This window comes from Bubalus kerabau, chromosome 9, assembly GCF_029407905.1.
Source record: "Bubalus kerabau isolate K-KA32 ecotype Philippines breed swamp buffalo chromosome 9, PCC_UOA_SB_1v2, whole genome shotgun sequence".
NCBI lineage: Eukaryota > Metazoa > Chordata > Mammalia > Artiodactyla > Bovidae > Bubalus > Bubalus kerabau.
The window spans coordinates 16032686-16060597 of NC_073632.1; the positions used below are offsets into that span (position 1 = coordinate 16032686).

The 27912-nt window shown below is 39.3% G+C and overlaps 1 protein-coding gene and 1 long non-coding RNA gene across 7 annotated transcripts in view; one reads left to right on the forward strand and one right to left on the reverse strand.

Annotated features, from left to right (window-relative positions):
* The window catches only part of ADGRB3 (adhesion G protein-coupled receptor B3), an 884916-nt gene that overhangs the window by 845537 nt on the left and 11467 nt on the right, over nucleotides 1-27912 (forward strand). For all 4 annotated transcript variants that reach the window (XM_055534757.1, XM_055534756.1, XM_055534759.1 and 1 more), the window contains 4 exons: nucleotides 2196-2291; nucleotides 4069-4108; nucleotides 9164-9807; nucleotides 20822-20857. In XM_055534757.1, the coding sequence (XP_055390732.1) occupies nucleotides 2196-2291; nucleotides 4069-4108; nucleotides 9164-9807; nucleotides 20822-20857 (816 nt within the window). The remainder of the gene's footprint in view (nucleotides 1-2195; nucleotides 2292-4068; nucleotides 4109-9163; nucleotides 9808-20821; nucleotides 20858-27912) is intronic.
* On the reverse strand, nucleotides 14410-27823 carry LOC129619585 (uncharacterized). 3 transcript variants are annotated; one of them, XR_008697945.1, is made up of 5 exons: nucleotides 27686-27823; nucleotides 26122-26343; nucleotides 17383-17908; nucleotides 15212-15365; nucleotides 14410-15078 (listed from the first exon to the last, which is right to left on the reverse strand). It is a non-coding gene; the product is annotated as an uncharacterized LOC129619585 (long non-coding RNA). The 3 variants fall into 3 exon arrangements; XR_008697943.1 differs by lacking the exon at nucleotides 27686-27823 and having other exon boundaries at nucleotides 26122-26503; XR_008697944.1 differs by lacking the exon at nucleotides 27686-27823 and having other exon boundaries at nucleotides 17383-17495; nucleotides 26122-26502.

Consider the following 27912-nt stretch of genomic DNA (forward strand, 5'->3'; position numbering starts at 1 on the left):
CCTGGATTGGGAGTATCCCCTGGAGAAGGAAATGTCAACCCACTCCGGTATTCTTGCCTGCAGAATTCCTTGGGCAGAGAATCCTTTCAGGCTACTATCCATGGGGTCGCAAAGAGTCGGACACGACTGAGTGACCAACACACACATATACACATATGTATGTATAACTGAATCACCCCACAATACACCTGAAACTAACCCAGCATTGCAAATGAACTGTACTTCGATTAAAAATGGTTGAAAAAAGAAAAGTTAGAATCAGAGAATGGAAGAGAGGTCAGAGGATATGGAGCCCACCCCCACCTTTCTTAATTCACAGCTCTAGTGGTTACGTTGGCTTCCCAGGTAGGGCAGTGGTAAAGAAGCTACCTGCCAATGCAGGAGATGTAAGTTTGAAACATATCTATGGAATCATAGCTGGTACTGCCAGTGACTCAGATTGCTTTTCAAAATGATTTGATTAGCACACACCTTAGAATATAATCGCTAAGTTGTGGCCGATTCTTGCAACCCCATGGACTGTAACCTGCCAGGCTCCTTTGTCCATGGGATTCTCCAAGTGAGAATACTGGAGTGAGTTGCCATGCCTTCCTCCAGGGGATCTTTCTGACCCAGGAATCAAACCTGGGTTTCCTGCATTGCAGGCAGAGTCTTTACCAACTGAACTATTAGGGAAGCCTTATAATAACACAGAGCAATGTATTAAGTAAGCATCTTCCCAGGTTGTACAGTGGTAATGAATCCACCTGGCAATGCAGGAGACACAAAGAGACAGGGGCTTGATCCCTGGGTCAGAAAGATCCCCGGGAAGAAGAAATGGCAACCCACTCCAGTATTCTTGCCTGGAAAAATCCATGGATAGAGAAGCCTAGGGGGCCACAGTCCATGGGGGTCACAGAGAACTGGACACAATTGAGTGACTGAGCACACCACAGTGGTTGCATCACCAGGATCAGAACCTGAGGGGTAAAATCCATGTGGATGGAGCTCTCATGATGGAGCTCAACCAGGGCTCAGTGGTGACTAAGCTTCATATCACTTTCCAAGTCTTGCCATTTGGGAAGGAGGCTGCTAACAATTTATGAAATGGATGAGAGAAGCTGAAAACAACTTAATAGGCTCAGAGTTTTTCATGGCCAATAGATAAGTTCTGCACATCTCACAAACAAAACCATGATAGGATATTTTATTCCAGTGCTTCTCAAAACTGGACATCATTATGTGTTTCCCTGGGTGGTCTCTACCATGTGCTTCGGGAAAGTAGAATGCCACATCATCTGTGCTTTGTTTTGTAACCCCAAAAGACAGATCATAATAAACAAGGAGGAAATATTAATGGTATGAGGTTGGAAAAGCCAGATGTTCATAAAATGACCTTGCCCTTGACTCAGCCTGTGCTCACGCCCACCCATCGTTAGGGACCTGGTGAGTCACAGGAGCTACAGGACTGGCTGGCCGGGGGGCGCCAGGGGATCAGAGTAGCTGTCGGTTGATTTGTGGGTTTGCTTTCATCTATTCAGGTTTACCCACATGGTGTTTAATGACGGCTTTAACGATCTTCATTTCCTTTCGATATGTTTGCTCTTTGCTCAGAATCCAGTTGTAAATAAGTCTGGCTTTGCTAAAGTGCTTTTTCTTTTCTTCTTCTTCTTCTTCTTTTTTTTTTTTATGAGGCTCAACCAGAAACAGTCATTTTTGTTATCTTTTTGTGTCATTGTTTATACATTTGTTTGTTTTGGACATCAGGGCATATAGTACTTGAAGGGAGACAAGAAAGGTTCTCCCCAGTATGTCTTACATAAGGCAAAAAAAGGAAAATCCCAAATCAATTTTGGCCAACAGATCATCTCATTTTTCACAATGTTTAAAGCCATTATGAAGATTATGCCATACCAAATAGTAAATCCCCCCTTGAAAGACAGGCATATTGTTTGTAGCAATGGAAATAAGCCTGCCCTCTGGCAAGAATGATTAGTATTGAGCCAGACACAGCCATAGGCACAGCTCAGGAGTCCCCAGCACCTCCGTCTATGATGATGGCAAGTGATGAATTCTCTGGTCATAGAAAACAGCAAACAAAATGTGTGTGAGATCATGAAAACAGCAATAACGGTTTTCTCAGTCAATTGCCAATGTAGACAGTGTTTGGTAATTACCAAGAGAGATGAAAATGAATGTTTGTCCTTTTTTCACAGGTTCAGGATGCATTTAGATGTCGATTGAGAAACTGTCAGGACCCAATCAATGCTGATTCTTCCAGTTCGTTTCCCAACGGGCATGCTCAAATCATGGTGAGCTTTAACTTCCCCTCTGAGTGTTGATTCAGTCATGGTTTCTCAAGGGAATAAACAATTATTCTTACTAGTAAAATAGTGTCAGATTTCTCTTGAGTTGGACTCTAGTTCAGTCACAGACTTGGAGCTTCGATACCAGATGATGGTTGCGTCCAGACTTGTTGGGAGTCCTGGATGTGTTACTGGCAGACTGGTGTGTTGAGTGTGGGGTTTCTAGGCAACACTGGGGGGGGCGGTATGTTCATCTTCACACAGAATTAGGGTTAGCAGTATATCTGTAGGATCATGTTTGTTTACAGATCAAAACATGCTGCACCTGCAGTTCTGGCCTGAAAGCCAGACCTGCTGTGGTCCTCACCTTGCCTGCCCTTCAAACTGCTCAGAGGAGCTGCACTCTAGACCAAGGAAACAAGGATCCCTGGGGTGGGACCTGGCCTGGGGAGAGACCCACGACAAGGACCACCGCCCTAAAAGCAGGAAGGGCAAACATGCTCCCAGCAGAACGGTCAACCACCGTACATGAGTTCTGACTGCTGTTCAGATGAGGGATACTTTACACATAATCACTTCCATATATTTTAGAAATGAAGTGAGCTTTAAGCTATGTCATTAACAGCAAGGCTTAATAGAGTTTTCTTCATAATATACCTGATTTATTATCAATGTGTTTGTATTAAGCAACACAAAAATAGCCTAAATGATATGCTAGTAACTAAAACAGGAGAAAGAGTAATTAATTTCTTTTAAAAAATAAAGAGATAAATACTGATATCTTGAATCTAAATATTGATTAAAACAGGCTAATATAATTTTACCATTAAAAGTGAACTAATCAAATAGTGACAGTCAATCCTAAAGGAAATCAACCCTGATTATTCATTGGAAGGGCTAATGCTGAAGATGAAGCCCCAATATTTTGGCCACCTGATGTGAAGCACTGACTCATTGGAAAAAACCCTGATGCTGGGAATGATTAAGGGCAGAAGGAAAAGAGGGTGACAGAGGATGAGATGGTTGGGTGGCATCACTGACTCAATGGACATGAGTTTGAGCAAACTCCAGGAGATAGTGAAGCAGGGAAGCCTGGCATGCTGAAGTTTATGGGGTTGCAAAGAGTTGGACACAACTTAGTGACTGAACAGCAACAACTATTTGTTTACAATAGAAGTTTGGAGAAAATATGAGGATGGAACTAAACTCTAGCAGGCTCTGGGCCAGATTAGTATTGTTTAATCTTCAAGTTTAATCTGTAAACCCTAAGGCTTTTGTCAGATTTGCATAAAAGGGGATCATCAGAAAACCCTAGTTTGATTTTAAGGGTTTGTCAAAGCTATATTGTAAGATATTACATTATTAACAATATATTCAAAGTGAATTTTTAAAAATGTAAATAACAAGGACATTTATTTAAGTATCTTCAGAATATTTCACATTCTAGTATTTTCATTGTGGAATTGAAATTCCTTAATTAATTTCATTAAGGAATTGCCTTAAAATTCTGTTCTTTCATATCTGGTGTTAGAGGACCATAGGTACAATATTGCCTTATTAAAACTGTACAACATATTTCCAACTGATTTTATCCAACATATGGTTGCTAGAAAATACTCTTGAAAGCATTTGATTATTCCTTGAGAAACTTCCTTTGCACAAAGTATTAACAATATCCTGGTACTGCCTAGTCAGATATTTGTTAACTTCAGATACTCTGGTCAGTATAAGCTTGAGGTCTTCATTAAATGATGATTCTATGTCTTATTATTTCTTGTTACAGACAGACTTTGAAAAGGATGTAGACATTGCTTGTCGATCAGGTAAGAATATTTGAATTTTGAAAATGCAATCATTAGATGTTGAATCATTTTTATGTTTTGTTTTTTTTTTGGTTTTAAAGAAAGTGCTGTAGTTTACACATCATATATTCCTATAGATGAACAAATTGAGTCAGCTGGAAGCATTGTAATAGCAAATGTGGGAGAGGAGGAGGAATGAGAGAGAATATGAATGGGGAATGGGAGGAGGTGAAAATGGTTGACTGGGAGCACAGATCACAGGAGAGCACTGACTTGGAGAGGGAAGCTTTCCATCCACCTCTCACTGGTTGTCAGGTGCAAGGCCAGTCAGTTTGATGTCTCTCTGTGCCTCAGGTTCATCATCCTTGTTGGAAGGATGAGACACCACTATGTATATGTGTTTGTGTGTGTGTGTGTACTATAGGTTTATTGCTGTATTTGCAGAGGGGACCACGACAGAGCATGCACATGCCCTGCTTAGAGACCTGCATCCTGTGACCATGTCCTCAATAGCTTCCCTCCAGCCTGTGAGTTCAGTTCAGTCGCTCAGTCGTGACAGAGTCTTTGTGACCCCATGGACTGCAGCACAACAGGCCTCCCTGTCCATCGCCAATTCCTGGAGCTTACTCAAACTCATGTCCATTGAGTCAGTGATGCCATCCAACCATCTCATCCTCTGTTGTCCCCTTCTTCTTCTGCTTTCAATCTTTCCCAGCATCAAGGTCCTTTCCAGTGAGTCAGTTCTTCGCATCAGGTGGGCAAAGTTTCAGCTTCATCAGTCCTTCCAATGAACATTCAGGACTGATTTCCTTTAGAATGGACTGGTTGGATCTCTTTGCTGTCCAGGGGACTCTCAAGAGTCTTCTCCAACACCACAGTTCAAAAGCATCAAATCTTCACTGCTCAGCTTTCGATATAGTCCAACTCTCACATCCATACATGATTACTGGAAAAACCATAGCTTTGACTAGATGGACCTTTGTTTGCAAAGTAATGTCTTTGCTTTTTAACATGCTGTCTCGGTCAGTCATATCTTTCCTTCCAAGGAGTAAGCATCTTTCTAGTTCATGGCTGCAGTCACCATCTGCAGTGATTCTGGAGCCCAAAAAAATAAAGTCTGACACTGCACTGTTTCTCCATCTGTTTCCCATGAAGTGATGGGACCAGATGCCATGATCTTAGTTTTCTGAATGTTGAGCTTTAAGCCAACTTTTTCACTTTCCTCTTTCACTTTCACCAAGAGGCTCTTTAATTCTTCTTCACTTTCTGCCATAAAGGGGGCATTATCTGCTATCTGAGGTTATTGATATTTCTCCCAGCAATCTTGATTCCAGCTTGTGCTTCATCCAGCCCAGCATTTCTCATGATGTACTCTGCATAGAAGTTAAATAAGCAGGATGACAATATACAGCCGGTGAACACCACCAAAAGCAGATGAATAATGCTTCTTTATACTGTGAAAAAATATACTTTCATTTTTTGTTCATTTGTTCTAATGGCACCTTTGAGAATAACAGTGAATATCCACCTAGCCTTCATCCAGATATTTGAGAGCAAATACTATTTAGCCCAATCCAGATCTTTTTTTTTTTTTTTTTAAATTAAGCAAACTATGTTCCTTCACTCATTGCTCAGCACCCTCCCAGGCAGACATTGTGCCCCCTGGGGTCAGTCATTTAAAATTATGGTACCCAAATTTTGAGTATGGTGCCCATTTTAGCCAGCATTTATCACAGTTGGCTCTTTTCCTTATATTAATGTTGTGTACATTCACATCTGATTTCATAGCAGCTGGTAAAATAATAATCCCAAGACTTTTTGTAGTAGCTGTCAGGGATTTCCTAGGCTATGATTATGTAAAGGTTTTGCTTTTTTTCTTTTTCCCTTAAAGAAAAACTAGCCTTTGCATTTATCTCTATTTGCTATTATCTTACTAGTTATAAGTTACCATTCTATCCATTTGAAATTGTTTGGCCATTGAAACTTTGATAAGAATGCCTTCTAAATAAGTCTTCTTCCAAACTTTACAAATAAAGGAATGATACTCATCTTGTTCTCTTTTGTTAAAATATGCATTTACCCAGATTCATTGCATCCAGAGATTTAGTATTCTTAATATTAGGCCAGTACCATTATTTTATTAGAAAAAAAAAATCTTTTAATGTTTTCACTTTCAGTCTGTGCTCTTTTTTAGCTGAGCTTATCAAGAACTTGCTCTTGTGTTTTTCTGAAGATTTCCTTCCACATTGTATATTCAGTGTCAAAGCCTCAATTCCTGGTCTCTGAGTAATCTTTCTCCAAGTTTTGTTGAAATTTCCTTTCCCAAAGAGTGGCACATATATCTGATAATGCAAAATATTCAAGTGCTTTTTGCTTTGTTTTGGTTTTGTTTGCATTTTGCCTTTCACTACTTGATTTATTTCTCTCAAAAGTCTCATCACTTCAACATCGTGTCTGTATGTGTAGGTGGTGTCAATTTGTTTATGCTGTATGTTCAAAATTTGGATATCTACATTTTGAGCATGTCAAAGGAATAGTTACGTTTCTCATATAGAGTCAACACTGCTTCATAAGATGAATTGTATTTCCCCAAATATTTGATATACAAATTTTCAGTAAAGATGGCTGTATCACTGATAAAAATGTGCTACTATAACTACAAATTATATTTATACAAACTAAATATATGTTATACAAATCCAGATTGAAATTGAAAGTGTTAGTCACTCAGTTGTGTCCAACTCTTTGTGACCCCATGGAGTGTAGCCCATCTGGCTCCTCTGTCCATGGGATTTCCTAGGCAGGAATACTGGAGTGGATTGCCATTTCCTTTTCCAGGAGATCTTTCTGACCCAGGGATTGAACCTGGGTATCCTTGACTGCAGGCAGATTCTTTACTGAGACACCAGGGAAATGAAGATTATGCAATCAATATCCAGTACCAAGATTTAATTGTAGTTTATGTTATACTCACAAAAGTAAAAACTTATCTATATGTACTTAATAAAATACAATAGGTCCCCATAACTAGCCTTTAAATTATATTGCTATAAATTTTGGATTAATATTTACTTACAGTTAAAGATTTAAAATATTCTTGCCAGAATTTGGAATTATTTTAAGGGCTACTTTCTGGAATATTACTAAATGCGTTAATTTAACATACTTTATCTCTGAATATTTTTATGTAAATTGCTCCTGAAAATCCCAATTCATTACATTAAGATGTTTGGAAATAATTTTTTTAATGGAATTATTCTAATTCTTAAATAGAATAGTTAAATATAAAAAGTCACACCAAATTATGGATTAATAAAAATATGCGATGTAGAGTAGATTTAACATCTTTGTTTGTCTTGTTTTTTGCTTTTTTTCTGCTCTTTTAAAAAAAAGTTTTATTGGACTATAATTGAATAACATCTTTAATATATAAAAAGAAAGAGAAACCTAGTGCAAAATTAAATACAGTAACTCTAAGATAAGAGATATTACGTGAATGATACCTGTCTTGAAATAATTTGAAAGCGTCTCTTCTTTGTAATAGGGAAAGACATGCAGAATTTTCTATTTTCAACCCTTGCTTTAATGCATAATAATTAAGATGCTATTTGAAAACTTGATAATGATGGGTAACCCTGAATATGTCTGTGACTTCTCACAAGGAGATAATAAACCAAATACTTTAGTTGCTGCTAAGTCGCTTCAGTCGTGTCCGACTCTGTGCAACCCCATAGACGGCAGCCCACCAGGCTCCTCTGTCCATGGGATTCTCCAGGCAAGAACACTGGAGTGGGTTGCCATTTCCTCCTCCAATGCATGAGAGTGAAAAGTCAAAGTGAAGTCGCTCAGTCATGTCTGACTCCTAGAGACCCCATGGACTGCAGCCTACCAGGCTCCTCCATCCATGGGATTTTCCAGGCAAGAGTACTGGAGTGGGGTGCCATTGCCTTCTCCATGCCTAACAAAGCAATCAGTGAAAAGGGCTCTGCCTGTTGATAAGGCAGCGCTGGGAGCCCCTGTTGAACCAATGTGCACACAGTGCTGGTCTGTCTGTTTTCAACACGACCATCACCAAGAATATTTCTTCAGAATGTCATTCTCTTAGACTTTGAAACTGATAGCTGTTCACAACTAAGCAGGCTTCAAGTCATTCTGCCTCCATGACACATAAAGTATGGCTTCCTTCTTTATGGAGGGGCAGAAAAGAGAAACTAAAATATATTTTAATAAATAATTCTGAACTACTCTGTTGATGGTTTTTTCTTTGATGTGGTTTATGTTTTCATTTTGTTCTCTTTCTTACTACAAGATATCGTGCATTTTTAACTTTTCTAAGCCATTATTTCACAGTCTTAAACTGGAAGTTTTAGAGGCTCATACAGTTTTTTCTGCTTAAAGTCAGTTGGCACTTTTAATACCCGCTCATGAGCATTGGAGCATATGGATGAATTGATCTTGTAAAAAGAAAAGACCTTGCTTTTCATGGGACTGAAAATGATAAATACATTTGAACCCTGTATCTACTTGACCATATGAACTTCATAGATAAATACTCCTTAGTTTTCAACATGCATAAATTTTGAAGGTATTTCTGACACAGTGGGATGAAATTCTCATTGATTACCTCTTTCAAGAAGTATTTTAATGAATAGAACTTGTAGAATACTGCAGAGAGGAACCCTTTAAGAAAAAGTCAAACTCTTGTGAATATATCCATAATTTTATAAAGCCCTTTGCAGTACACTGATGGAGAAAATTTCTCAGGGAACCTTCCTTTCCTATGAAAGTAAGGCAGAGTTATTTAAGGTTAGGGCACTGAGATTTTTGAAAATCTGTTTATCAGTTTTCAGATATGCTTTAGCCACCTGAGATCTATCATATCAGAATCAGAGCATATCAGAATCAATATAGAAAGATTCAGTTATCTGGACCAGGTACAAAAAATAGAAATGTAATTTTTGATAATTTTTATTTTATTAAGGAAAAAGTTTAGTAAAACAAGGAACAACAGAATATAATAATAAACGAAAAGCATGCATTAACTTTCTTTTATTGCTTTTATGTTCTAATTCACAGTTCTTCATAAGGATATTGGTCCCTGCCGAGCAGCAACAATAACAGGCACCCTCTCCAGGATTTCTCTGAATGATGATGAAGAAGAAAAAGGAACAAACACTGAAGCACTTAGCTATTCAACATTGCCTGGAAACGTCATTTCCAAAGTCATTATTCAGCAGCCCACAGGTCTACACATGCCCATGGGTATGAATGAGCTAGGCAATCAATGTTTGAAAAAAGAGAACAGTGAATTGCGGAGAACTGTGTACTTATGTACGGATGATAATTTGAGAGGGGCGGATATGGACATCGTCCATCCTCAAGAGAGAATGATGGAGAGTGACTATATTGTGATGCCCAGAAGTTCTGTAAATACCCAGCCATCAATGAAAGAAGAAAGCAAAATGAATATCGGCATGGAAACCCTGCCCCACGAAAGGTTATTGCACTACAAAGTGAATCCTGAATTCAACATGAATCCTCCTGTCATGGACCAGTTCAATATGAACTTAGAGCAACATCTCACACCCCAGGAACATATGCAGAATTTGCCCTTTGAGCCTCGCACAGCTGTGAAGAACTTCATGGCCTCTGAGTTGGATGAAAATGCAGGATTATCAAGAAGTGAAACTGGATCAACGATATCAATGAGTTCTTTAGAAGTAAGCAATGGACCAAGTCTTCCCTTAATATTTGAAAGACAGATAGACTGATAGACAGTCTGACTGATAGATTCATAGACTGATAGATAAATAAGTAGACAGATCAATAAATAGATTGATAGAGCAAGAGAGAGACTGGTAGATAGACTGATTGATAGATGATAGATAGATATCGATAGCTAGATAAACTGAGTCATGGGGCACTGCAGTGGGGAGAACTGCAGCACCCTTAGCTTTAGCTTTTGCGCTTTTATATTGCTATGTTGGGATTAAGATTGTTTTTTTCCAGTAGAGCATCAGAATCCCCTTTCTCAAGACTACTTTTTTTTTTTTTAAAGAAACCCTCTTTAAAAAAAAAAAAGATACTTATATGTAATAATTTTGTCATAATGGGAACCAATAAGAGCATTCCTGAACAAACAGAAGATCCTCCTGATGTTTCTCAGGTACCAGAGGTTTTTGATGGTTAAAGTAGTTTCTGGATGACATTGAAGACTTTAACCAAGGTCTGGACTTTTTGTGTGAGGGCAGCTCTTGAAATAACAAAATTGGAATGTCTCAATGAGGTTACCATTACACTGTTTATTATAAATGTATGATTACCATAGATTGATATCTTTCAGAGTAAGTATTTTGCTTTTAACTCTTGCAGAATTATGACCACTAAATGTTTTGGTCTTAAATTGTGAACTCTTGGGAGGCATATAAATTAAGCAGGCCAAGAGACAGGACTCTGAGGTCCAACCACATGACTTTTGCAATAAAGCAAGCTCCCCTCAGCTTCTTTCTTACCCACAAAGTGATGCAAAGAGTAGTCAACAGGTATCAATATTGCTCATATTTTATAACAATTAATCAAGTAATATCTAAGTCAAATAAGACAACTCATGTATAATAGTCTTTGATAGACATCCTGTTGCTGTTTTGTATGTGACTTTTATATTCTTTACCTTGAAATTTTTCTATAAACCCACTATTGATATGGGCTTCCCTGGTGGCTCAGTGGTAAAGAATACACCTGCAATGCAGGAGACGTAAGTTTATTCCTTGGGTCAGAAAGATCTCCTGGAGAAGGAAATGGCAACCCACTCCAGTATTCTTGCCTGGGAAATACCACGAACAGAGGAGCCTGGTGGGCTGCAGTCCACAGTGTCACAAAAGAGTTGGTTATGACTTAGCAACTAAACAACAATAACAACACTACTGATATATTGCATATGTTCAGTATACAGTGCAATACATGTGTTATTTTATATGCATTTCCAATTGTTTTAACATAACAGATTATTTCACAATACGTTATAATTGGTTGCCTGCTCTTTATATCAGATGTTTGCTGATAATCTTAGGTTCTAGTGTTCAAAAGTGCCCAGAGCAAATTACCCCTCCCTTCTCCCCACAAAGCTGTGCCTTGTACTATGTCAAGATGAAGAGAGATCCTGAAAGTTTATAGTAACTTGTGTGGTATAATTTTGAGGTTCTTCCCAACTGAGTTGAGGGAATTCTAGACCAAAATAGGCATGCAGACAAGATCTAGGATAAATCCCTAATTCTAAATCAGTGTTAAACAAAAGACAGTTTCTGAGGAAAATCATTCCTTGGAACCATAGGCATAGGGGCAGTGAGTCCAAGTTGAGTCCTGAGTGGTTGGAGCTCCCTCAAGACAAAAACAGGCCATCATTCTGAACTAGCAGAAGGGCTACTGTGTCTGTCTCTAACTTGCATATCCCTGACAGTCACAGGTCTATGACAATAATGACCACATAAACACAAACTACATAACATTTATTCAAAGTCAGAAAAGTTTCTCAAAGAATTTCAGTGATTATGAATATAAGAACATAACACCATAAATAATCATAATGACCATATGAGGTTTTTCTACATAGAATGACTCTTTAAAATGTGCTAGAGGGATTAGAATGGAAACATTACAATATTTTACTTGTTCTAAAAATGTTTTATGTCTAAAAACCTTTCTGGGTTTGATATTGTATAGATTGTGTATGCTTGAACAATAGACTGGATTTCCAAGTGCTGCTTTGTTCCATGGTAATTTTTCCAAATCTCTGAATTAAATATAAGCATCATGTATAAGTATGATTCAGCCAAAAGCTCTGCATTTAAATGACTTAGAAATCACAAGGCTCACATCTTGAAAAGGAAGAAAATTCAGGATTAAGAATGAAAATTCAGTTTTTCATTTTCATTCTTTCAAAGAGTTTAATAGTGAGTAATTGCTTAGGGTGACCATTTTAGGAGGCAGCTGAATATATAGATGTGGGAATGAATAATAAAATTAGCATTTATATAGCATCTTTCATTAGCTGATCATCAAATCACCTTAAAATATGAATTAATTACTCTTCACAACACCTCTGTACAATGCATAAGTTTTTCTAATCCTTGAAGTAAAGTCATTTGTTCAAGGTTACCATGCAAGTGCACAGAGAGTATAGGACCTGAATCTTTCTATCCTCACCAATTTTACACTGACTCAAAGAGACAGTCATGTGCCTGAATGTTAACATGAGAATCACTTTATAAAGTTCATTTAACCCAGGTCAGACACTTGGTCATATGGAATAATGACATGGAATGGATGAAGCGTAGATGTGTACAGCTAGCCAAGTTTGGGAGCAGGACTATGGCCGTGAAGGTCCAGTCTGGTGTGACTTCCTCTGTGGGCAGAGTGAGTGGTTAACTGCCACACTGTCTGTAGCCAACCATCAGGGAAGATGATATTCTGACGCTAGAGGAGAAGCGGAAAGATGCCTAGTGCATCAACATGGAGCGTGGGGAGCAGCAGTAGCCAGGAGGTGTCTTGAGACCTGGAAGAGCATAGGAAGACAGAAGGGAGCGGCCCTCCGGCTGACATGAGGCCCTGGCGCAGTCTGAGTCTTCCTGGAGTGAGAAAGGAGGGCCCAGCCGCAGGGGCCTCTTGCCCAGGAAGCTGGGGCAGCAGAGGACAGCCAGATGCCACCGGAGCTTCTCAAGGGTGTCATGAAAAGATGTTCACAGTGATTCAGAAAGTCGCCTCCAGAGGAGTGGGTGTTCACAATTTGCTGAGGTGGGAAGTGGTGGGGGGAAGAAAGAAGAGGGTGAAAGCTGCCAGTGCTGCACAGAATACAGTGTTGCTGAGGAAAAGTGCAGGCGAGGAACAGCAAGAGGCAAAGGAGAGAAAACAAAGCCAAAGAGTGGGTGGAAGTGTTTATTCAAGTAAGCAGGAGGCACCAAAGCGAGAGGGCGGCTCCCCAACCCCAAGACTGTGCCCGCAGAACAGGCTCCGACCTCCAGGGGAGCCTGTGCAGCTAACCCCCAATTATTCCGTGTAGAAAGTTTCATAAATGCATCAAGTTGTGTTTTTTGTTCTGTTTTGTTTTTGGCGTAAAAGCACATCCAACTTCTCTCCCCTCTTAATACTCTCTGGTTTCTTTCTTTCACGAAATATGTTAGCTGCCATTTTCCAAACTGTATCCATTCCCAGAACGGACTTGTTAAGCAAGTCTGAAAATTTTTAGATTTCCACAATTATGGATTCATTGCAATATGCCTATGGTAGAATTTCTCATGATGGCTTCAGGCCTGGATATCATCTAGTTGCTTTCCTTAAAGCTAAGAAAGATGAGGTTGTTATTAGGATTTAAGTCCTTCCCTTTCAGTTAAGGAACAAAATGTGTTGAGTGAATGTTGTGTATATAGACAATTACAAGGCACTGTGAAGCAAGTGAGGGAAAAGGAGGATCTGTATTCTCAAGCCACTGAGGACTGTGAGATATAGTTTAAACCTTGGGCTGTGGTTCCATTTATTTATTTTTTTTAAATTATAGATATATCAGTGTAAGAAGATAGGTCAGTATTTGTTTGGACTCATGGCCGCACCACTCTTTACTCTGTGTCTGGTAGCTGGTATATCTAAATAGGACATATTTCCTCACTCAAAAGTCTTCTCAACTTGGGTGTGGCTCCAAGTCAAGAGACCCCTGTGCCCCTGGGTCTCTTGGCGGTTGATGCAGGCTTCTGACTAGGTGAGAGGGCTGGCCACAAGGAAACACTGTGAGGCTGGATGCTGGTCAGAAGAGGGAAGCCAAGGTATTTCTCCTCGCTCTGCTTTGGGCAGCACCTGTGTCTTTATCTGCAGTTCTGTGGTGCCTCCAGCCTTGGCTAGATGCCTCAGCCCCCGGGGTCAGGTTGCTGTGCCATCTCCCTTGTCTGTCCCTGTGGGAGGGGGGCACTAGCTTCTTCTCCTGTGAATCCCTGGGTTCCTCTGTGGCCCCTTATGTGGCTTCTCGGCTCCTCCATCACTTGAATTCCTGTGCAACGCTTTGCTCCAGTGTTAGCACGTTAAGTGGTTTCTCTTATTCTCCTGACATATCTGGCCTAAGCTTTTCTTGTAACTAAACAGAATTAGATAGTCAATCGCACAATTGCTGTTTTAAACAAAGTTTTGCTGCTCCAGGTTTTCTGAGTATTCAGGTATAAATTTAACGATGTATCTCAAAACACGCTCAGCCAAATCTCTCTGTTTCTAAGTGCATAAAAAGGGACAGCATTCTGTGCTAACTTTTTATATGCCAATTTTCCTCTGGACATGAATTCTGGAGATCTCAATATAATGGTTTTGAAAGGTAAAACATTTTAGCTATAATGTCACATCACAGGTGCCTCCCTTATGGCTGCGGTGAACATCAAATTGGATAATGTGTGTGAAAAATCCTTTGAAAATTGTAAGGAGCACTTTAGATGTAAGGTTGTGTGATTATTATTTGATTGCCATTATACCTTGAATATTGCTGCAGAAACTTGATTGCTATAATTAAGTCAATATTCAGGATATTAGACAAAATATTATGGCCATGCTTGGGAACTAGAGACTCCGTCACTAACAGAAACAATTATAGAACTGACCATTGGGCAGAAGAATCTTTTTCTTATGTAAACTTTTTTCCCTCATGTAGCTGTGGTGAAAGAAAGCCTTTTCCTTCTTCAGTGTTTTGTTTTTGCTGCTGGGTTAGGGGATTTTGTCTTTTATGCAGGCACAAAAAATTAGGCAAGCAAAATTAGCTCTAATAAGTCATTTTTCAAAATGAATGATTCTCAAGTTTCATTTACTCAGATATTTTGAATGGATATGACATCAGAGCTTTTTCACTTGAGTGAGTTCATTGCTCAGTCTGTAATGGAAACTTTTAATGGCAGTCATATTGGCATTTATCAGTCCATGGAATTTATTCCTCACTGTGAATCTTCTAGGATCTTGTCCAGCTTAATCTGCAAAGACACAGACAATGAAGTATTCCCTTTGAGAAATTATTTATCATTCTACGAGACTTTGCTGTGCAGAGACACCTCTGTGCACATCCTATTCCCCTGAGTAGCCCCATATTGGTGGGCATTTTCTTACTCAGAATTCATCCTAAAGAATGTTTCCTTCTATTAGTGATAGGCCTGCATTCCTCTAAATGGTCTTGATCCACTTGGCTGTCAGCTGATCTATTCAAAATGGTTTTCTTTGTTTATGTAGTCCACCTGCTTATACAAATTCTCCTGGAGTCTTCCTGAGAAAAATAAAACCAGAAAAACAAGTCACATTGTTTTGAATTTGTTTGGCTTCCATAGTGTAGCTCCTTCAGTCTTTCAGCAATAATTTTGTGAATGTCTACTACTGTGCCAGGCTCTAGGCTAAGGTGCTTGAGATATAAAAGTGGTCAAAACAGACGTGGATCCTGCCCCTTTGGTGAATAAACCCTATGGAAGAGATAGAAGGTGAACTGTTAACAAATGAATAATCAGAAAGTGTGCTGTGCTGGACAATAACCATGGAATGTGTGAGAGAGAGGCTTCTTTAGATGAGGAGACCTGAGAAGACTTCCAAACCTACATTAGAGTAAAAAGTGAAGTTAAGAAGGAACATGGTTTGTGAGGTGCTAAGGGATCAGGTGATGTTTCAAGAAAAAGAAAGTGCAAGTGAAGAGGCTCTGAGGTAGGAAAGAGCTTGGAATGTTCTCATAGGGTTCAGTTCAGTTCAGTCGCTCAGTCGTGTCTGACTCTTTGCGACCCCATGAATCGCAGCACGCCAGGCCTCCCAGTCCATCACCAACTCCCAGAGTTCACTGAGACTCATGTCCATAGAGTCAGTGATGCCATCAGCCCATCTCATCCTCTGTCGTCCCCTTCTCCTCCTGCCCCCAATCCCTCCCAGCATCAGAGTCTTTTCCAATGAGTCAACTCTTCACATGAGGTGGCCAAAGTACTGGAATTTCAGCTTCAGCATAATTCCCTCCAAAGAAATCCCATAGGGTTAGAAGACTTGTGAAGTGAGGGGCAAGCTTCTTATAGAGTTGGAGTAGGAAGAAGAGATGAGACTTTTTAGAGCCTTGTAAAAGAAGAGAAGCAAATGAGACAGATAAGCATTTGTCATGGTCATTTCTCCATCCATTCATCCATCACTTTGATAGTGTGAAAGAGAAAGGATTAGGATCCAGTGGCAATGGAAGAAGGTGTAGAACAGAAAACTGGAGGACAGTTAGGAGACCACTGAGGTCATCCAGATGAGAGATAAGGATGCCTTTAACTATGGAGGAGAAGCAGAGGTGGAGAAGATTGGGCAGATCAAGATGTGTTTTGAACATAGAACAGATGGCACTGCTGATGGATTTGATGTGCAGGATGAGAAGTAAGAAGGGGTGAAGAGTGATGCCAAAGAGTCTCACTCGACGAACTAGATATGCAACATTTCCTGTGATGGGAAGACATGGGAATAAAAGGTGTTTGCAACTTAAGAGGTGGTATTTAAAACCATGGGAATGGATGAGTTCATCCAAAAGAGAATATGTGAAAAAAAGACAACTATGCAACTCAACATTTAAAAGCAGGGTGATGAGAAAGAGCCAGCAATGGAGACTTGGCTGAGCTGCAGTACATAAGAGGGAGGAAAAGAAAATAAATGGAAAAGCTGAGACAAATGAGTGCTTTAATGAGGAAGTGATTAAGTCTCAAAAGCTTCTGAGAGTCCAGTAAGATGAGAAGAGAAAAATAACCTTGGAAATTGACCAGATGGATCTCTTCTGAGACCTCAATAAGAAGAATGTTAATGGAATATTGAGGACAGAATACAAGTTGGGATGAGTTCTAAGTGGGAAATTAAAGCAATGGAAAGAGCATAGAAGAAACATCATCTACTATGGCAAAAAGGATAATTTATATCAAGTTATTTGGGAACTTGGGGCCATAGAGAGAGGGGTATTTTTATCTTCATAAAATATGTTGGCACCATCCTGACTTTTCAATCTCTGGGTCGGGAAGATTCCCTGGAGTAAGAAATAGGAACCCACTCCAGTATTCTTGCTTGGAAAATCCCATGGACAGAGGAGTTTGGCAGGCTACAGGCCATCTGGTTGCAAAGAATCAGACATGACTGAGTATGCATGCAGCCACATCCTGACTTATTTTAAATTTATATGTAGCATTTCTTCAATTATCCACTTATCAGAAAAGTTGTTTTGACTTGATCACTTTTCTTCATTGATTCTCATCTTTTAAACATGTAACGGTTATTTCTAACCACTTTCCTACCTTATAGTAACACTCAGAGAGCTCAGAGGTATGTTTGAATAAGCATGTAAGGCAGTCACAGTTTCCACAGACTTCAGTGCTTTAAAAGATTCTTCCACACACTGCAAAACAGACTGAGAGATGGTGAGTGTTATCATGAGGAAGTGAAGAACAGAAGTTAACATTCTGGTCCTTCCATTCCATCACAGATTTTCCAATGCAAATACTTCCTTAGAATAAAATTGATTTTGCGGTGGGAGACCCATTGTGGAGTGAAGTCTGCCACTGTGTTGTTGCATCTTGGCTCATAAACTAGCCCATATTAGAATCACTTTATCAGACTTTTAAAATATAATTGACATGTAGCAGTTCATATGCTTGATTCTGCTTCAGGCTTGCAAAGCATTTCAGGCTCCTGCTGTCATCCTGGGGTTGACTGGATCCTATAACGTTATTCTTGCTGAGTTCCAGGTAAAGTCAGCAAACTATCACGTGAAGCTTGGCTATGAACCATCTTGGCTATGAACCTTGTACCATGGTATAGTCACTGGGCAACAGTGGAGAAAAAACACAGGATTTTGCGGTCAGAGAGCTGAGTGGGAATCCTAGCTCACGCAATTACTACCCTGGTGAAGCAGGCGAGTTATTTGAACTCCTCCAATCCTCAGTTTTACTCATTCATAAACCGGGAAAATGCATAATTCTTTCCTAACCAAACTACAGGCCAGCTAGCATCTTCTAACGTGAAAGCACTTTATTAAAGGTTGAAACACTTGGTCAATATTACACATATTTTATTACCCTTGGACTCTAAAAATCTGCCACATTTTTTCAACTCTTTAATTTCAAGTCTTCACTGCTGAATTTTCCAGCCTACCTACCCCCGTCCCTGCAACTATCTTTTGAGAAGTCTGCTTCATGTGCTCATTTCTTAGCCTAATCCCTTACATTATAATGTGATATTAATGAAATGAAACAGAGAGAAACTTATTTATGGGTGTATATCCATTTTATTTTCCATATTTCACAGCCGCATAACCGGCACCTGCTCTCGCAGGGACAACCCCTCTCTGCTGCTCCTCTGGGTTCCCATCTTGGGATGGTTCCCATCTTGGGCCGGTTCCCATCTTGGGCCTGAAATTTAAGGCCTACAGCAATATGTATCCATCCGCATTTCCGGTTCTTAGGCAACACATCGTTGCATTCAGAAACAAGAGAGCAGCATATGGCTGTTAGGATCTTTGCAACAAAGAAGCCCTCAGCCCATGCAGTGGACAGGCCTCTTTGCTGGATAATTGAACCTTTTCCATCAGGTCTCACTATTTAGTTTTCAAATGAAACCCAAAGCGCGTGACTAATGTTCTGTAGTAATTGCTTAACATTAAGTGTTTCCATGCTTGAATTTTGCTGTATTAGGAAAGAAATTTGCTTAATGTACAGTTGCAAAAGTGTCCTGGTGAGTCACAGTGCCGAGAACGCAAAGCGCCCAAGAACAGGAGGGATGCCCTGACCTTTGGTCTAACATCTCAGAGCAAAGCGGGATGCAGGGCGCTGAGGCCTGGCTCATACATCATGGGCAGCTGATAACAGCAGTGGGGGGTGGCCAAGGAAGCCTGGGGTTACACGGCTTCCCCCACACACCTCTCCTTCCAGGATGCCCCCAGAACTGGGACACAGAGCAGAGTGGGGTCAGCAGGGTGACTTTCCTTTGAATAAAGCAGTTCCTTATCTGCCTCTCTTTGACCGTACTGAAGGATTTGATTCTCAAGTCTTAAGCAGCTCCACCAAAATCAAATTATTTCAGAACTTTTAAACGTTTTTTTTTTTTTTAAACATAATCTTTCTTTGGGTGTATCACCTTCTGTTTACTGCAACATGCTTTGGAAAGTTGGTTAGGGAAGGTTCAGGGTCTATAGGGACAATTTTAACTCTGGCTGCAGAAATTTAGTCGTATTTTCCAATGAACTGCATTAGTTCCTTTCTTTCTCTCCTAATATTCAACAGTTACAAGAATCTCTCCGTTATCTTGGACATGACTCCCTCAGGTTATTGAACTTCACACTATAGCTATTAGGATAGGAGAAGAGGAAAGAAAAAAAAAAAAAAAAACACAGAAGTTTTATATATCTTCCCTACTGCCTGTATAGTTCATCTTTTTAATATTTATTAATTTCCTCTGTTTTTCATTCCTACTTTCTCAAACAAACAAGCAAAAAAAAAGCCTGTATTGGAAACTTTTGAGTGCCAATAATTTGGTGGACATTTTCTATATTTATCAGATAGCTCCTTCTATACCTAATAATTCTAAGAATTCAGTGAATGATTTAGAGAAGATGTTAAGAATACCTGCCCTATACTAATATTAAATAATCACATTAATTTCATTTCAACCATGTTTCCTGATTTTATCAAGACATTTATCTGTAACTAGATTCAGGAAGTGTTTAACAGATTCTGAGGCTGCTGCTGCTAAGTCACTTCAGTCATGTCCGACTCTGTGCGATCCCATAGACGCAGCCCACCAGGCTCCCCCGTCCCTGGGATTCTCCAGGCAAGAACACCGGAGTGGGTTGCCATTTCCTTCTCCAATGCATGAAAGTGAAAAGTGAAAGTGAAGTCACGCAGTTGTGTCTAACTCTTAGCGACCCCATGGACTGCAGCCTACCAGGCTCCTCCATCCATGGGACTTTCCAGGCAAGAGTACCGGAGTGGGGTGCCCCTGCCTTCTCTGGATTCTGAGGCATAGTGAGGTATTTACGTCTACATCTGTGTTCTACTGGGGTGCAGACTGTTACTTGTTTTATTGCGCTGTGCTTAGTCGCTCAGTTGTGTACAATTCTTTGCAACCCCGTGGACTGCATCCTGTCAGGCTCCTCTGTCTGTGGGGAATCTGCAGGCAAGAAAAATAAGAGCAAGTACTTTCATGCCTAGCTCTGAGAAAGATTGTGCTGTCAAGGAAGATTACCAAGTACGGAGAAATTTGTGGATGAGACCTATAGAGAATTTTGGCGTGTAGACAGAAGGTTAGGTAGAATTTGGTAGAAATGAAGGTTGAGGGGGTGATGGCTGGAAAGTGTTGAGATGACTGGATGCCTTTCCTCCACAGCTTTGAATCCTTTGTGTCTGTAAAGTAGTTCTGCTGTAGCAGGCCTAAAGTCTCCTTCAAGATTGAACTTTTAAAGTGAATTTCCCCTTAAAAATGTCTCTGTATTGAAAAAAAATAGACTTAAGGCCAAGATAAGGAATATATTATAAATTTATATTCTCCAATTTTAAAGGAAATCCAAAGTGAAAATGGAATAATGTGGATGGCATAGTTTGAGATCATAAAAATGTTGAGATTCTTTTGTGAAGGAAGTGTTTATATCACAAAGAAACAGGATTATTGAAAATAATCATTTTTATTTTAATACTAAATATAACTTTTTTGGTTTTTCTCTTTTTAAAAAATATCTAACAGAGAAGAAAATCACGATATTCAGACCTTGACTTTGAGGTAAGTGTCTGAGAATTATTTTTGTTTTAACTTTAATTATTTGAATTTGAAATTGGTGTACAATTACTTAAGCATATTACTCTGTGCAGCTATGTAAGAGTTCTACGTTTTTTAATTAAAACGAGAAGTCATGTTTTTCATTAAAATCCACAATGTATAACTAGTTTTAGAGAAAAAATGTAAGTTCTGATTGCTTTAAATGTGTGCTGAGTCTGAGATATTACATACAATTAAAGATTCCATTTCGTAATGCTAAGACGTGGGCTATTTATGGTGAGAGTTGAATCTGGTCAATTTGTTTAAATCCCTCAGTTTTTTGGGAAGTAGGAATTTTGGTTTCTTGATATTCTAAATATTTTTCATATTTAAAATGGTCATGTTTGTTCTACTTCAGTGATGATGTGAAGAGCACCTGTGAGGGGTCTTTGGCTGGATAGCTAGGTTTCCTTGGGACTGACTTGCCAGACTCAGGCTCCCTATGGTACATTACAGACTCATTTTTCCAATAGCAAGTGTTGTTTCAACGTGCTCCTCTGTTTGGTAAATGCTTTTTCACAGATATAAACAAGATGAAGATGTTCATTTTCCAATTTGCATTGAATTTATATTGATGCTGTAATATTGATGCTAGAAATTACTGAAATCATACCATTTGAGCAGCTTGTGCTAAGCACAAAATTAATGATGTTTGAGCATCACATAAAATGCACTTATGCATCTTGATAATTGGGTATGATTCATAGCCTGCTGACATAATTGGATATAAAGCATTATCAATTTTTCCAGCATATTTGTACTGTTGTGATGCCTACATAGAACTTAATACTCTTAGCTGATAGCCTAAAATTTTAGAAGCCTCCCAGAACATGGAAATTCATAATTCCATCATTTCATTTATGTAGATGAATATTGTAACCCAGCACTGCGTATCAAGTGTCAAAAGGGAGACGGTAGTTTCTGTTTACTACAGTGGTGAGCAAGCCCAGAGTTTACCTTGAATAGAGTCTAAGGAGAATTAGATTTTAAAGACATATTTTAGTAGAATGTGTACAAGATACAAAATAGTGATGATGAGTCTGACCTCAGTGATGATATGGCAAATTTTAGTAATGATGTGGCTCAATTGCATCAATATTAAACTGGCACAGGACAGATATTTCATTATAGCCTAAATTTTAAGATAAAAGTATCAAGACTGTAAATTCAAAGAGAAAATAAGCAAAACTCTTCACTTTTAGAGTCTTTAGTACCTTTTAAGGAACAGATATTTTAGGGTTTTTTCCTATTAATTCTTCAGGTAGCCAAAAGAGAGGATCATCCTGTATATGTATATGTTCCTGATATATGTATGTGTGTGTATATATTTATACATATATGTGTGTGTGTGTGTATACACATATTCCTGAAAGCAGTTAGTTGTTAGTAGGGAAGGGAAGAAGTGAGATTAACCCACTAGGCATCACTGATAAAATACAGTATAAATCTAGATCTAAAATTAAGCCTCCGTGCAACCAACTAAAGTTATGTAATTGCCAGCACTGAAAAGAAATCTGTGTCCTTTGGAAAATTAGAAAAAACTATTCTTTTTAAAAATTTTCTCTGTGCCAACTGGTAACAGACTCCTTAAGCTGATCTTTCTTCCTGTGCTTTGGATTCCAACATATAACCAGGGTATTATGAAAACATCTGCTGATAACAAAAAGATAACAAAAAGTTGGAACACTACAACTCTGGATATTTTCTTGTGCTCTTTAATTACTTTGGTTCTTGCATGACTTCTATTGGTGTCAGGTTTTGCCAGAAAATGTCTTTGATTCATGATTTGAATGGTTTAATACTACTCCCCTTAGTATATGTGCAACTACAATTATATAACAGATGTTTCATGGACTGTGTACAGAGAAATTGTTGCTGCATTTAAATGATGACGAATTTTAATACAATCTATCTGTTCTCTATGGATAGTCCTTGAGGATGAGTCCAAGTCTCCTCCCTGTTTTAATTCAGGCTGGATAAATTAAACATGTTGATGTCAAACTTTCTGATAACACCCACCTGAGCCTGCTAGTTTTACCACACAATGGCCAACTCAGACATTTAAACCACTGCCAGACAAACTTTGCCTCCTGGATACCTAAAAGCATCTTCCCTTCAGGTGAAGGCCTCGCTCGCTCCCCAGAATCCACACATGATAACAACATTCTCTTAACTCACATATCCAAAAACCCTGTGGGTAAATGTCGTACATGGGAGAAGCCATTTCATAGTGCCGATCTCCAAGACAGCATTGAGCAAAGAACACAGCAAGTTAACCGGTCATAAAATTGTGGAATATAGATTCTTACTTTCTAGAAAGTATACAGAAATTACCGTAGTATTGACCTTATGTTTTGTGACCAAACTGTCTATTGACTTTGTATTCCCAACTCTAAACAGAGAGGTGGTACAATATATACATAACCCTCCAGTAAGTGTTTGTCGAGTGAGTGATGAAAATTTGAATTTTTAATCTGATCCACTTTAATAAAACATGGTCAAACACTATATCTGAGTTGGAGCAGAGAGCAGTATAGAAAATGGACCACAGTGGAGGCAACACCTCAAAGATAGCCACATTAGACTTCAAAGATATCCATGTCATGTATAATTCAAGGAGCTAGTAATGTCAGATAGAAATCCCCAGAGGGGGAAAAGGCATGGAGGTTGCCCTTGCATGTTTAGTGAGCAAGAAGCACGTCAAAATTCACTGTAACCTGGATCGTATGGAAGACAAGAACAGACAGAGGAGGCAGTTTATAAACCATCTAGTGAAGGGCTTGTATACCTTAGGAACAATTTTTACCTAATTCATTACTAAAAGTCCCTGAGTTTTTTCTGTTGTATTTTGTTTTGTTTACTTTTAATGAGGAATTTTTTTTAGCTCTGATCTGGGCTATGGAAAGATGAATATGGCAGTAATAGGAAGGAGAGATGGTAGTGTGGTGAGGGAGGAAGTGTAGCCCACCAGGCTACAGGATATCCACCCAGGATAATTGTGACCTGTCTTGGTGGGCACTTGATTTTATTGGAAGATTTGGGGGAACATAGTCAAGTAAGATAAAATATTATTTTATACTAATTTTATATCATTTATGAACACAGCTAAGCTGTGATATAAAAGAAAATATTTATATTAATTTCTAAATTGAAAGCATGATTTTCCAGGCAAGGGTACTGGAGTGGACTGCCATTTCCTTCTCCAGGGGATCTTCCCGGCCCAGGGATCGAACCTGAGTCTCCCACATTGCAGGCAGATGCTTTACCCTCTGAGCCACCAGGGAAGCCCAGGAGGGCAGAGGTGGTAGGCTAAAAGGACACTGAAGAGTCAAGGTCAAAGGGCAAGGAAGCCAAAGAAAGACAGCCCTGCAGGTCTGAGCCTGAGCTTCTGCTAGCACCACAAACAGATCCAGGGAAGCCAAGGAGACATCTAGCTAGGATGAATTGTATTTTAATACTTGGGGGATAAAGGTGCCTCTTATTATGTGAAATTAAAAATATTTGGCAGGTGGTTTAAACTGTCTGTCTTGGATTGAGGACAAAGCTCAAAGAATTCTTAGGAATACAAACTTCCTTCCAGAAACTGTAATATATAATTTTATCATTTCCATGTTAAAAATACATAGAAAGAGGTGTCTTTTTTGTATCTTCTCTTGCAAAAATGTGGGGATAAACCTTGTCACATTCTTCCATGAGAACCATGCAGCCTCTTAAACACACCTTAGAATGTTCCTTTGAAGTTCCTGGTGAGCCCCCACACCCAGTCAATCCACGCTTCTCCCACTTGGCAGACGGGACAAGACAGCACAGACCCAGGATAATTGTGACCTGTCTTGGTGGGCACTTGATTTTATTGGAAGATTTGGGGGAACATAGTCAAGTAAGATAAAATATTATTTTATACTAATTTTATATCATTTATGAACACAGCTAAGCTGTGATATAAAAGAAAATATTTATATTAATTTCTAAATTGAAAGCATGATTTCTTACAAATGTCTTATTCACAAAAGACCCCTTCGTGCTTTGACCCAACCCCTAGCCGTGTGTGCCTTCTGTTATGCAATCAGTATATTTTGGGGGGAAAAGTTTGTGCACTGAAAACTTGGCTATATCCTTCTCTTCTAGCTTACTAAATTTAAACTACTGTTGCAAAATTATTTATCTGTAGCCAAGTATACTCTGAGTGACAGCAACTGTCACTCAGATATATTTGTATGTATGTATATATATATATATATATACACACGTGTGCATGTATGTATATAATGTGTGTGTGTGTGTATATATACACACCTCTTTCATTTTTTTGTCTGGTTTCTTTTAAGCCCTGGGTACATATTTATTCAGATAGAAACATATATGACACTGTAACGCCAGGCATTTCAAGGGTCAACAGATTCTGTCTTATGGGTACACTGGGACTCTGACCAAAGAAAGGTACCTAAATCATCCCCTTCCCACAATATTGACTTTGAGAATCAAGTTTAATTCCTGTAGTATGTGTTGTTTCCTTCACATGAGTTTTAACACCACTGCAGACTAGTATTCAACAGCCCATGCTGAATTAATGGCAACCCACTCCAGTACTCTTGCCTGGAGAATCCTGTGGACAGAGGAGCCTGGAGGGCTGCTGTCCATGGGGTCGCACAGAGTCAGACACAACTGAAGTGACTTTGCATGCATGTATGCATTGGAGAGGGAAATGGCAACCCACTCCAGTGTTCTTGCCTGGAGAATCCCAGGGACGGGGGAGCCTGGTGGGCGGCCGTCTATGGGGTCACAGAGTCGGACATGACTGAAGCAACTTAGCAGCAGCAGCAGGAGCTAAATTAAAGACTCACATGCAAAGCAGCAAGAAGAAGAAAAATAACCCTAATTTTATACTAATTATATGGACAATGGCAGAAGAGCTCTATAAGGCCAAGCAGTGTCTAATTCCTAACAGCACACGATTTCCCAGCCCCATAGTCTAAAGTTTATAGTTGGGAGATTTTCCAACTTTTTCTAATCACTTCCTTCCATTTCTAAAAAATTAATATATGCAGTGGTAATACCTATCTTATCTGTAATTCAAACTTAAAGAGATTCCAACTCTATAATTCTGGACTCTGAATTTGGAAGAGAAAACCTTCTAACAGAAGGAGAGAAGGCGAGGTTGGTGATGGCCTTCTGTGTCTGTCTACCTATGTATCTATGACACCTCATTCACTTAATTTATTCCGTACCTGTCTGTGGAGCACCAGCTGAACGCCAAGCACTGTGCTGGGTGTCAGGGATTCAGTCACTGCCCACAAGATGTTCAGAGAACAAGATGAGGAGAATAGGCTTCAAGCCAAAATTGCAGTGCTTGCTGTGAGACCATTGCAGGGTGATTGATATCCGCCGAGTTCATGAGCTCTCAACAGAAGCCCTCTCATCCACCCTCAATGTTTTAATCTCCTTTTCATCTGAAAATGAGATGGCATCATCACAAACGTGGATCATCTGATAAAGGATGCTCCCTGAATCCATGGGGTCCACCTAAGACAGCAGCATGCAGAGAGAATTCTCTTGGATTCAGGATTCAGCTTCCCACCACCTGTGTGAGCTGCAAGCTTTACTGACCTCTCAAGTTAAATCTCCTAATCAGTCAAGTGAAGTAATGACCACTACCTCCCAGCGTTATTGTGAGGATTAGGAAAGATAATAACAGCCACCTTTTCTTAAGTGGCTCTTATCTGTGTGCTCCAGTGATAAGTGATTTAGAACCCTTTTTAAATCTTCAAAGCAATCTTACAAGGTTATTCTGACAACTGAAACTCTAGCTTAAGGAGATTTGAGTTTTTTGTCTCTTACCATACAACTGGAAAGCCATGGAACTAAGATCCAAATCCAAGCTTGTCCAGATCTAAAACTACTAGCTTTGACAAGCATTTAATCAAGGAGACCAGCTGGAATATAGTAGGACCTCAAGACATGAAGTTTATTTACATTCTAATTTTTCTCAAATATCTGAAATTTCATGAAAGTGCTTGACAGCATATCAATTCCCCCCTAATTTCAACTATTAAAAGGCCACAAAGACTGCCTTCCTTGAGTTACAAAGATATAAATGAAGGATAAAAGTCCTATTAAAAAAGCTATTTGGGAGACTCTACATTTGTGCAGTTAGGTGGCTGGTCCTTTTAGAATGGGATAGCAGCACAGCTTTGAAAAAAGGCTGAGTGATAATAATCTAAGTGAAAGTGAGCTTTGTCTAGTATTTGTCTTTATTGCAAAAGATGCCTGTAATATTTGACAGGCATTATAACTGAAGGAACTGATTTTTATGTGGTGTTGCCGATTAGAATATATTTGACTATTTAAACACTCCACTTATTTAAGTTGCAGTTTTGTCACAGAAATCAATTTCTTTGCAACACAAGACGTTTGGTTCACAAGAGAATGAAAACGGTAAATGGATAAACCCTAAGGTCAGTAAAAGTCCAGAAAGAAAAAAAACAAAAAACACCAAGAAAAACAACAGCAAAAAAGCAAAATTCAGAAAGAGCCATCAAACTGGATCATTAAGATGTATAAGAATGAAACTCTCTAATTAGATAATTAAAATCATCAAAGGTGTAATTGCTTCAAATAATTAAATATTTAAGCAAATAAATAAGGCGAATCTCGTATCACCTGTGACAACTAAAAGTGCAGCTTAAGTTTTTATCCCAGAACATCACTGGGTTAGAAACGGCCCAGTATTCACTGTGATGCTGGCTTTACTGCCAATGGACCTTTCCCCACTAAAAAAGCGGAAAGACGTACTTGAGTCTTTGAACAAGACAATCATGCCTGGAAGGTCACACTGAGACTCACGCGCTGTCCCTTGGCAACCGTAACGTGGTACTCGGAACCAGCAGGCCGTCACTGCTATGGTGATTTCAGGCCGTGACAAGGTGGTAGTTTCAAACTAGGCTGATGATCTGGTTTGAGGATGTTTTTGCAGTTATCTTTCTAGGTAGGAAGGGGCCCAGATTTCAGCATCTAAATTT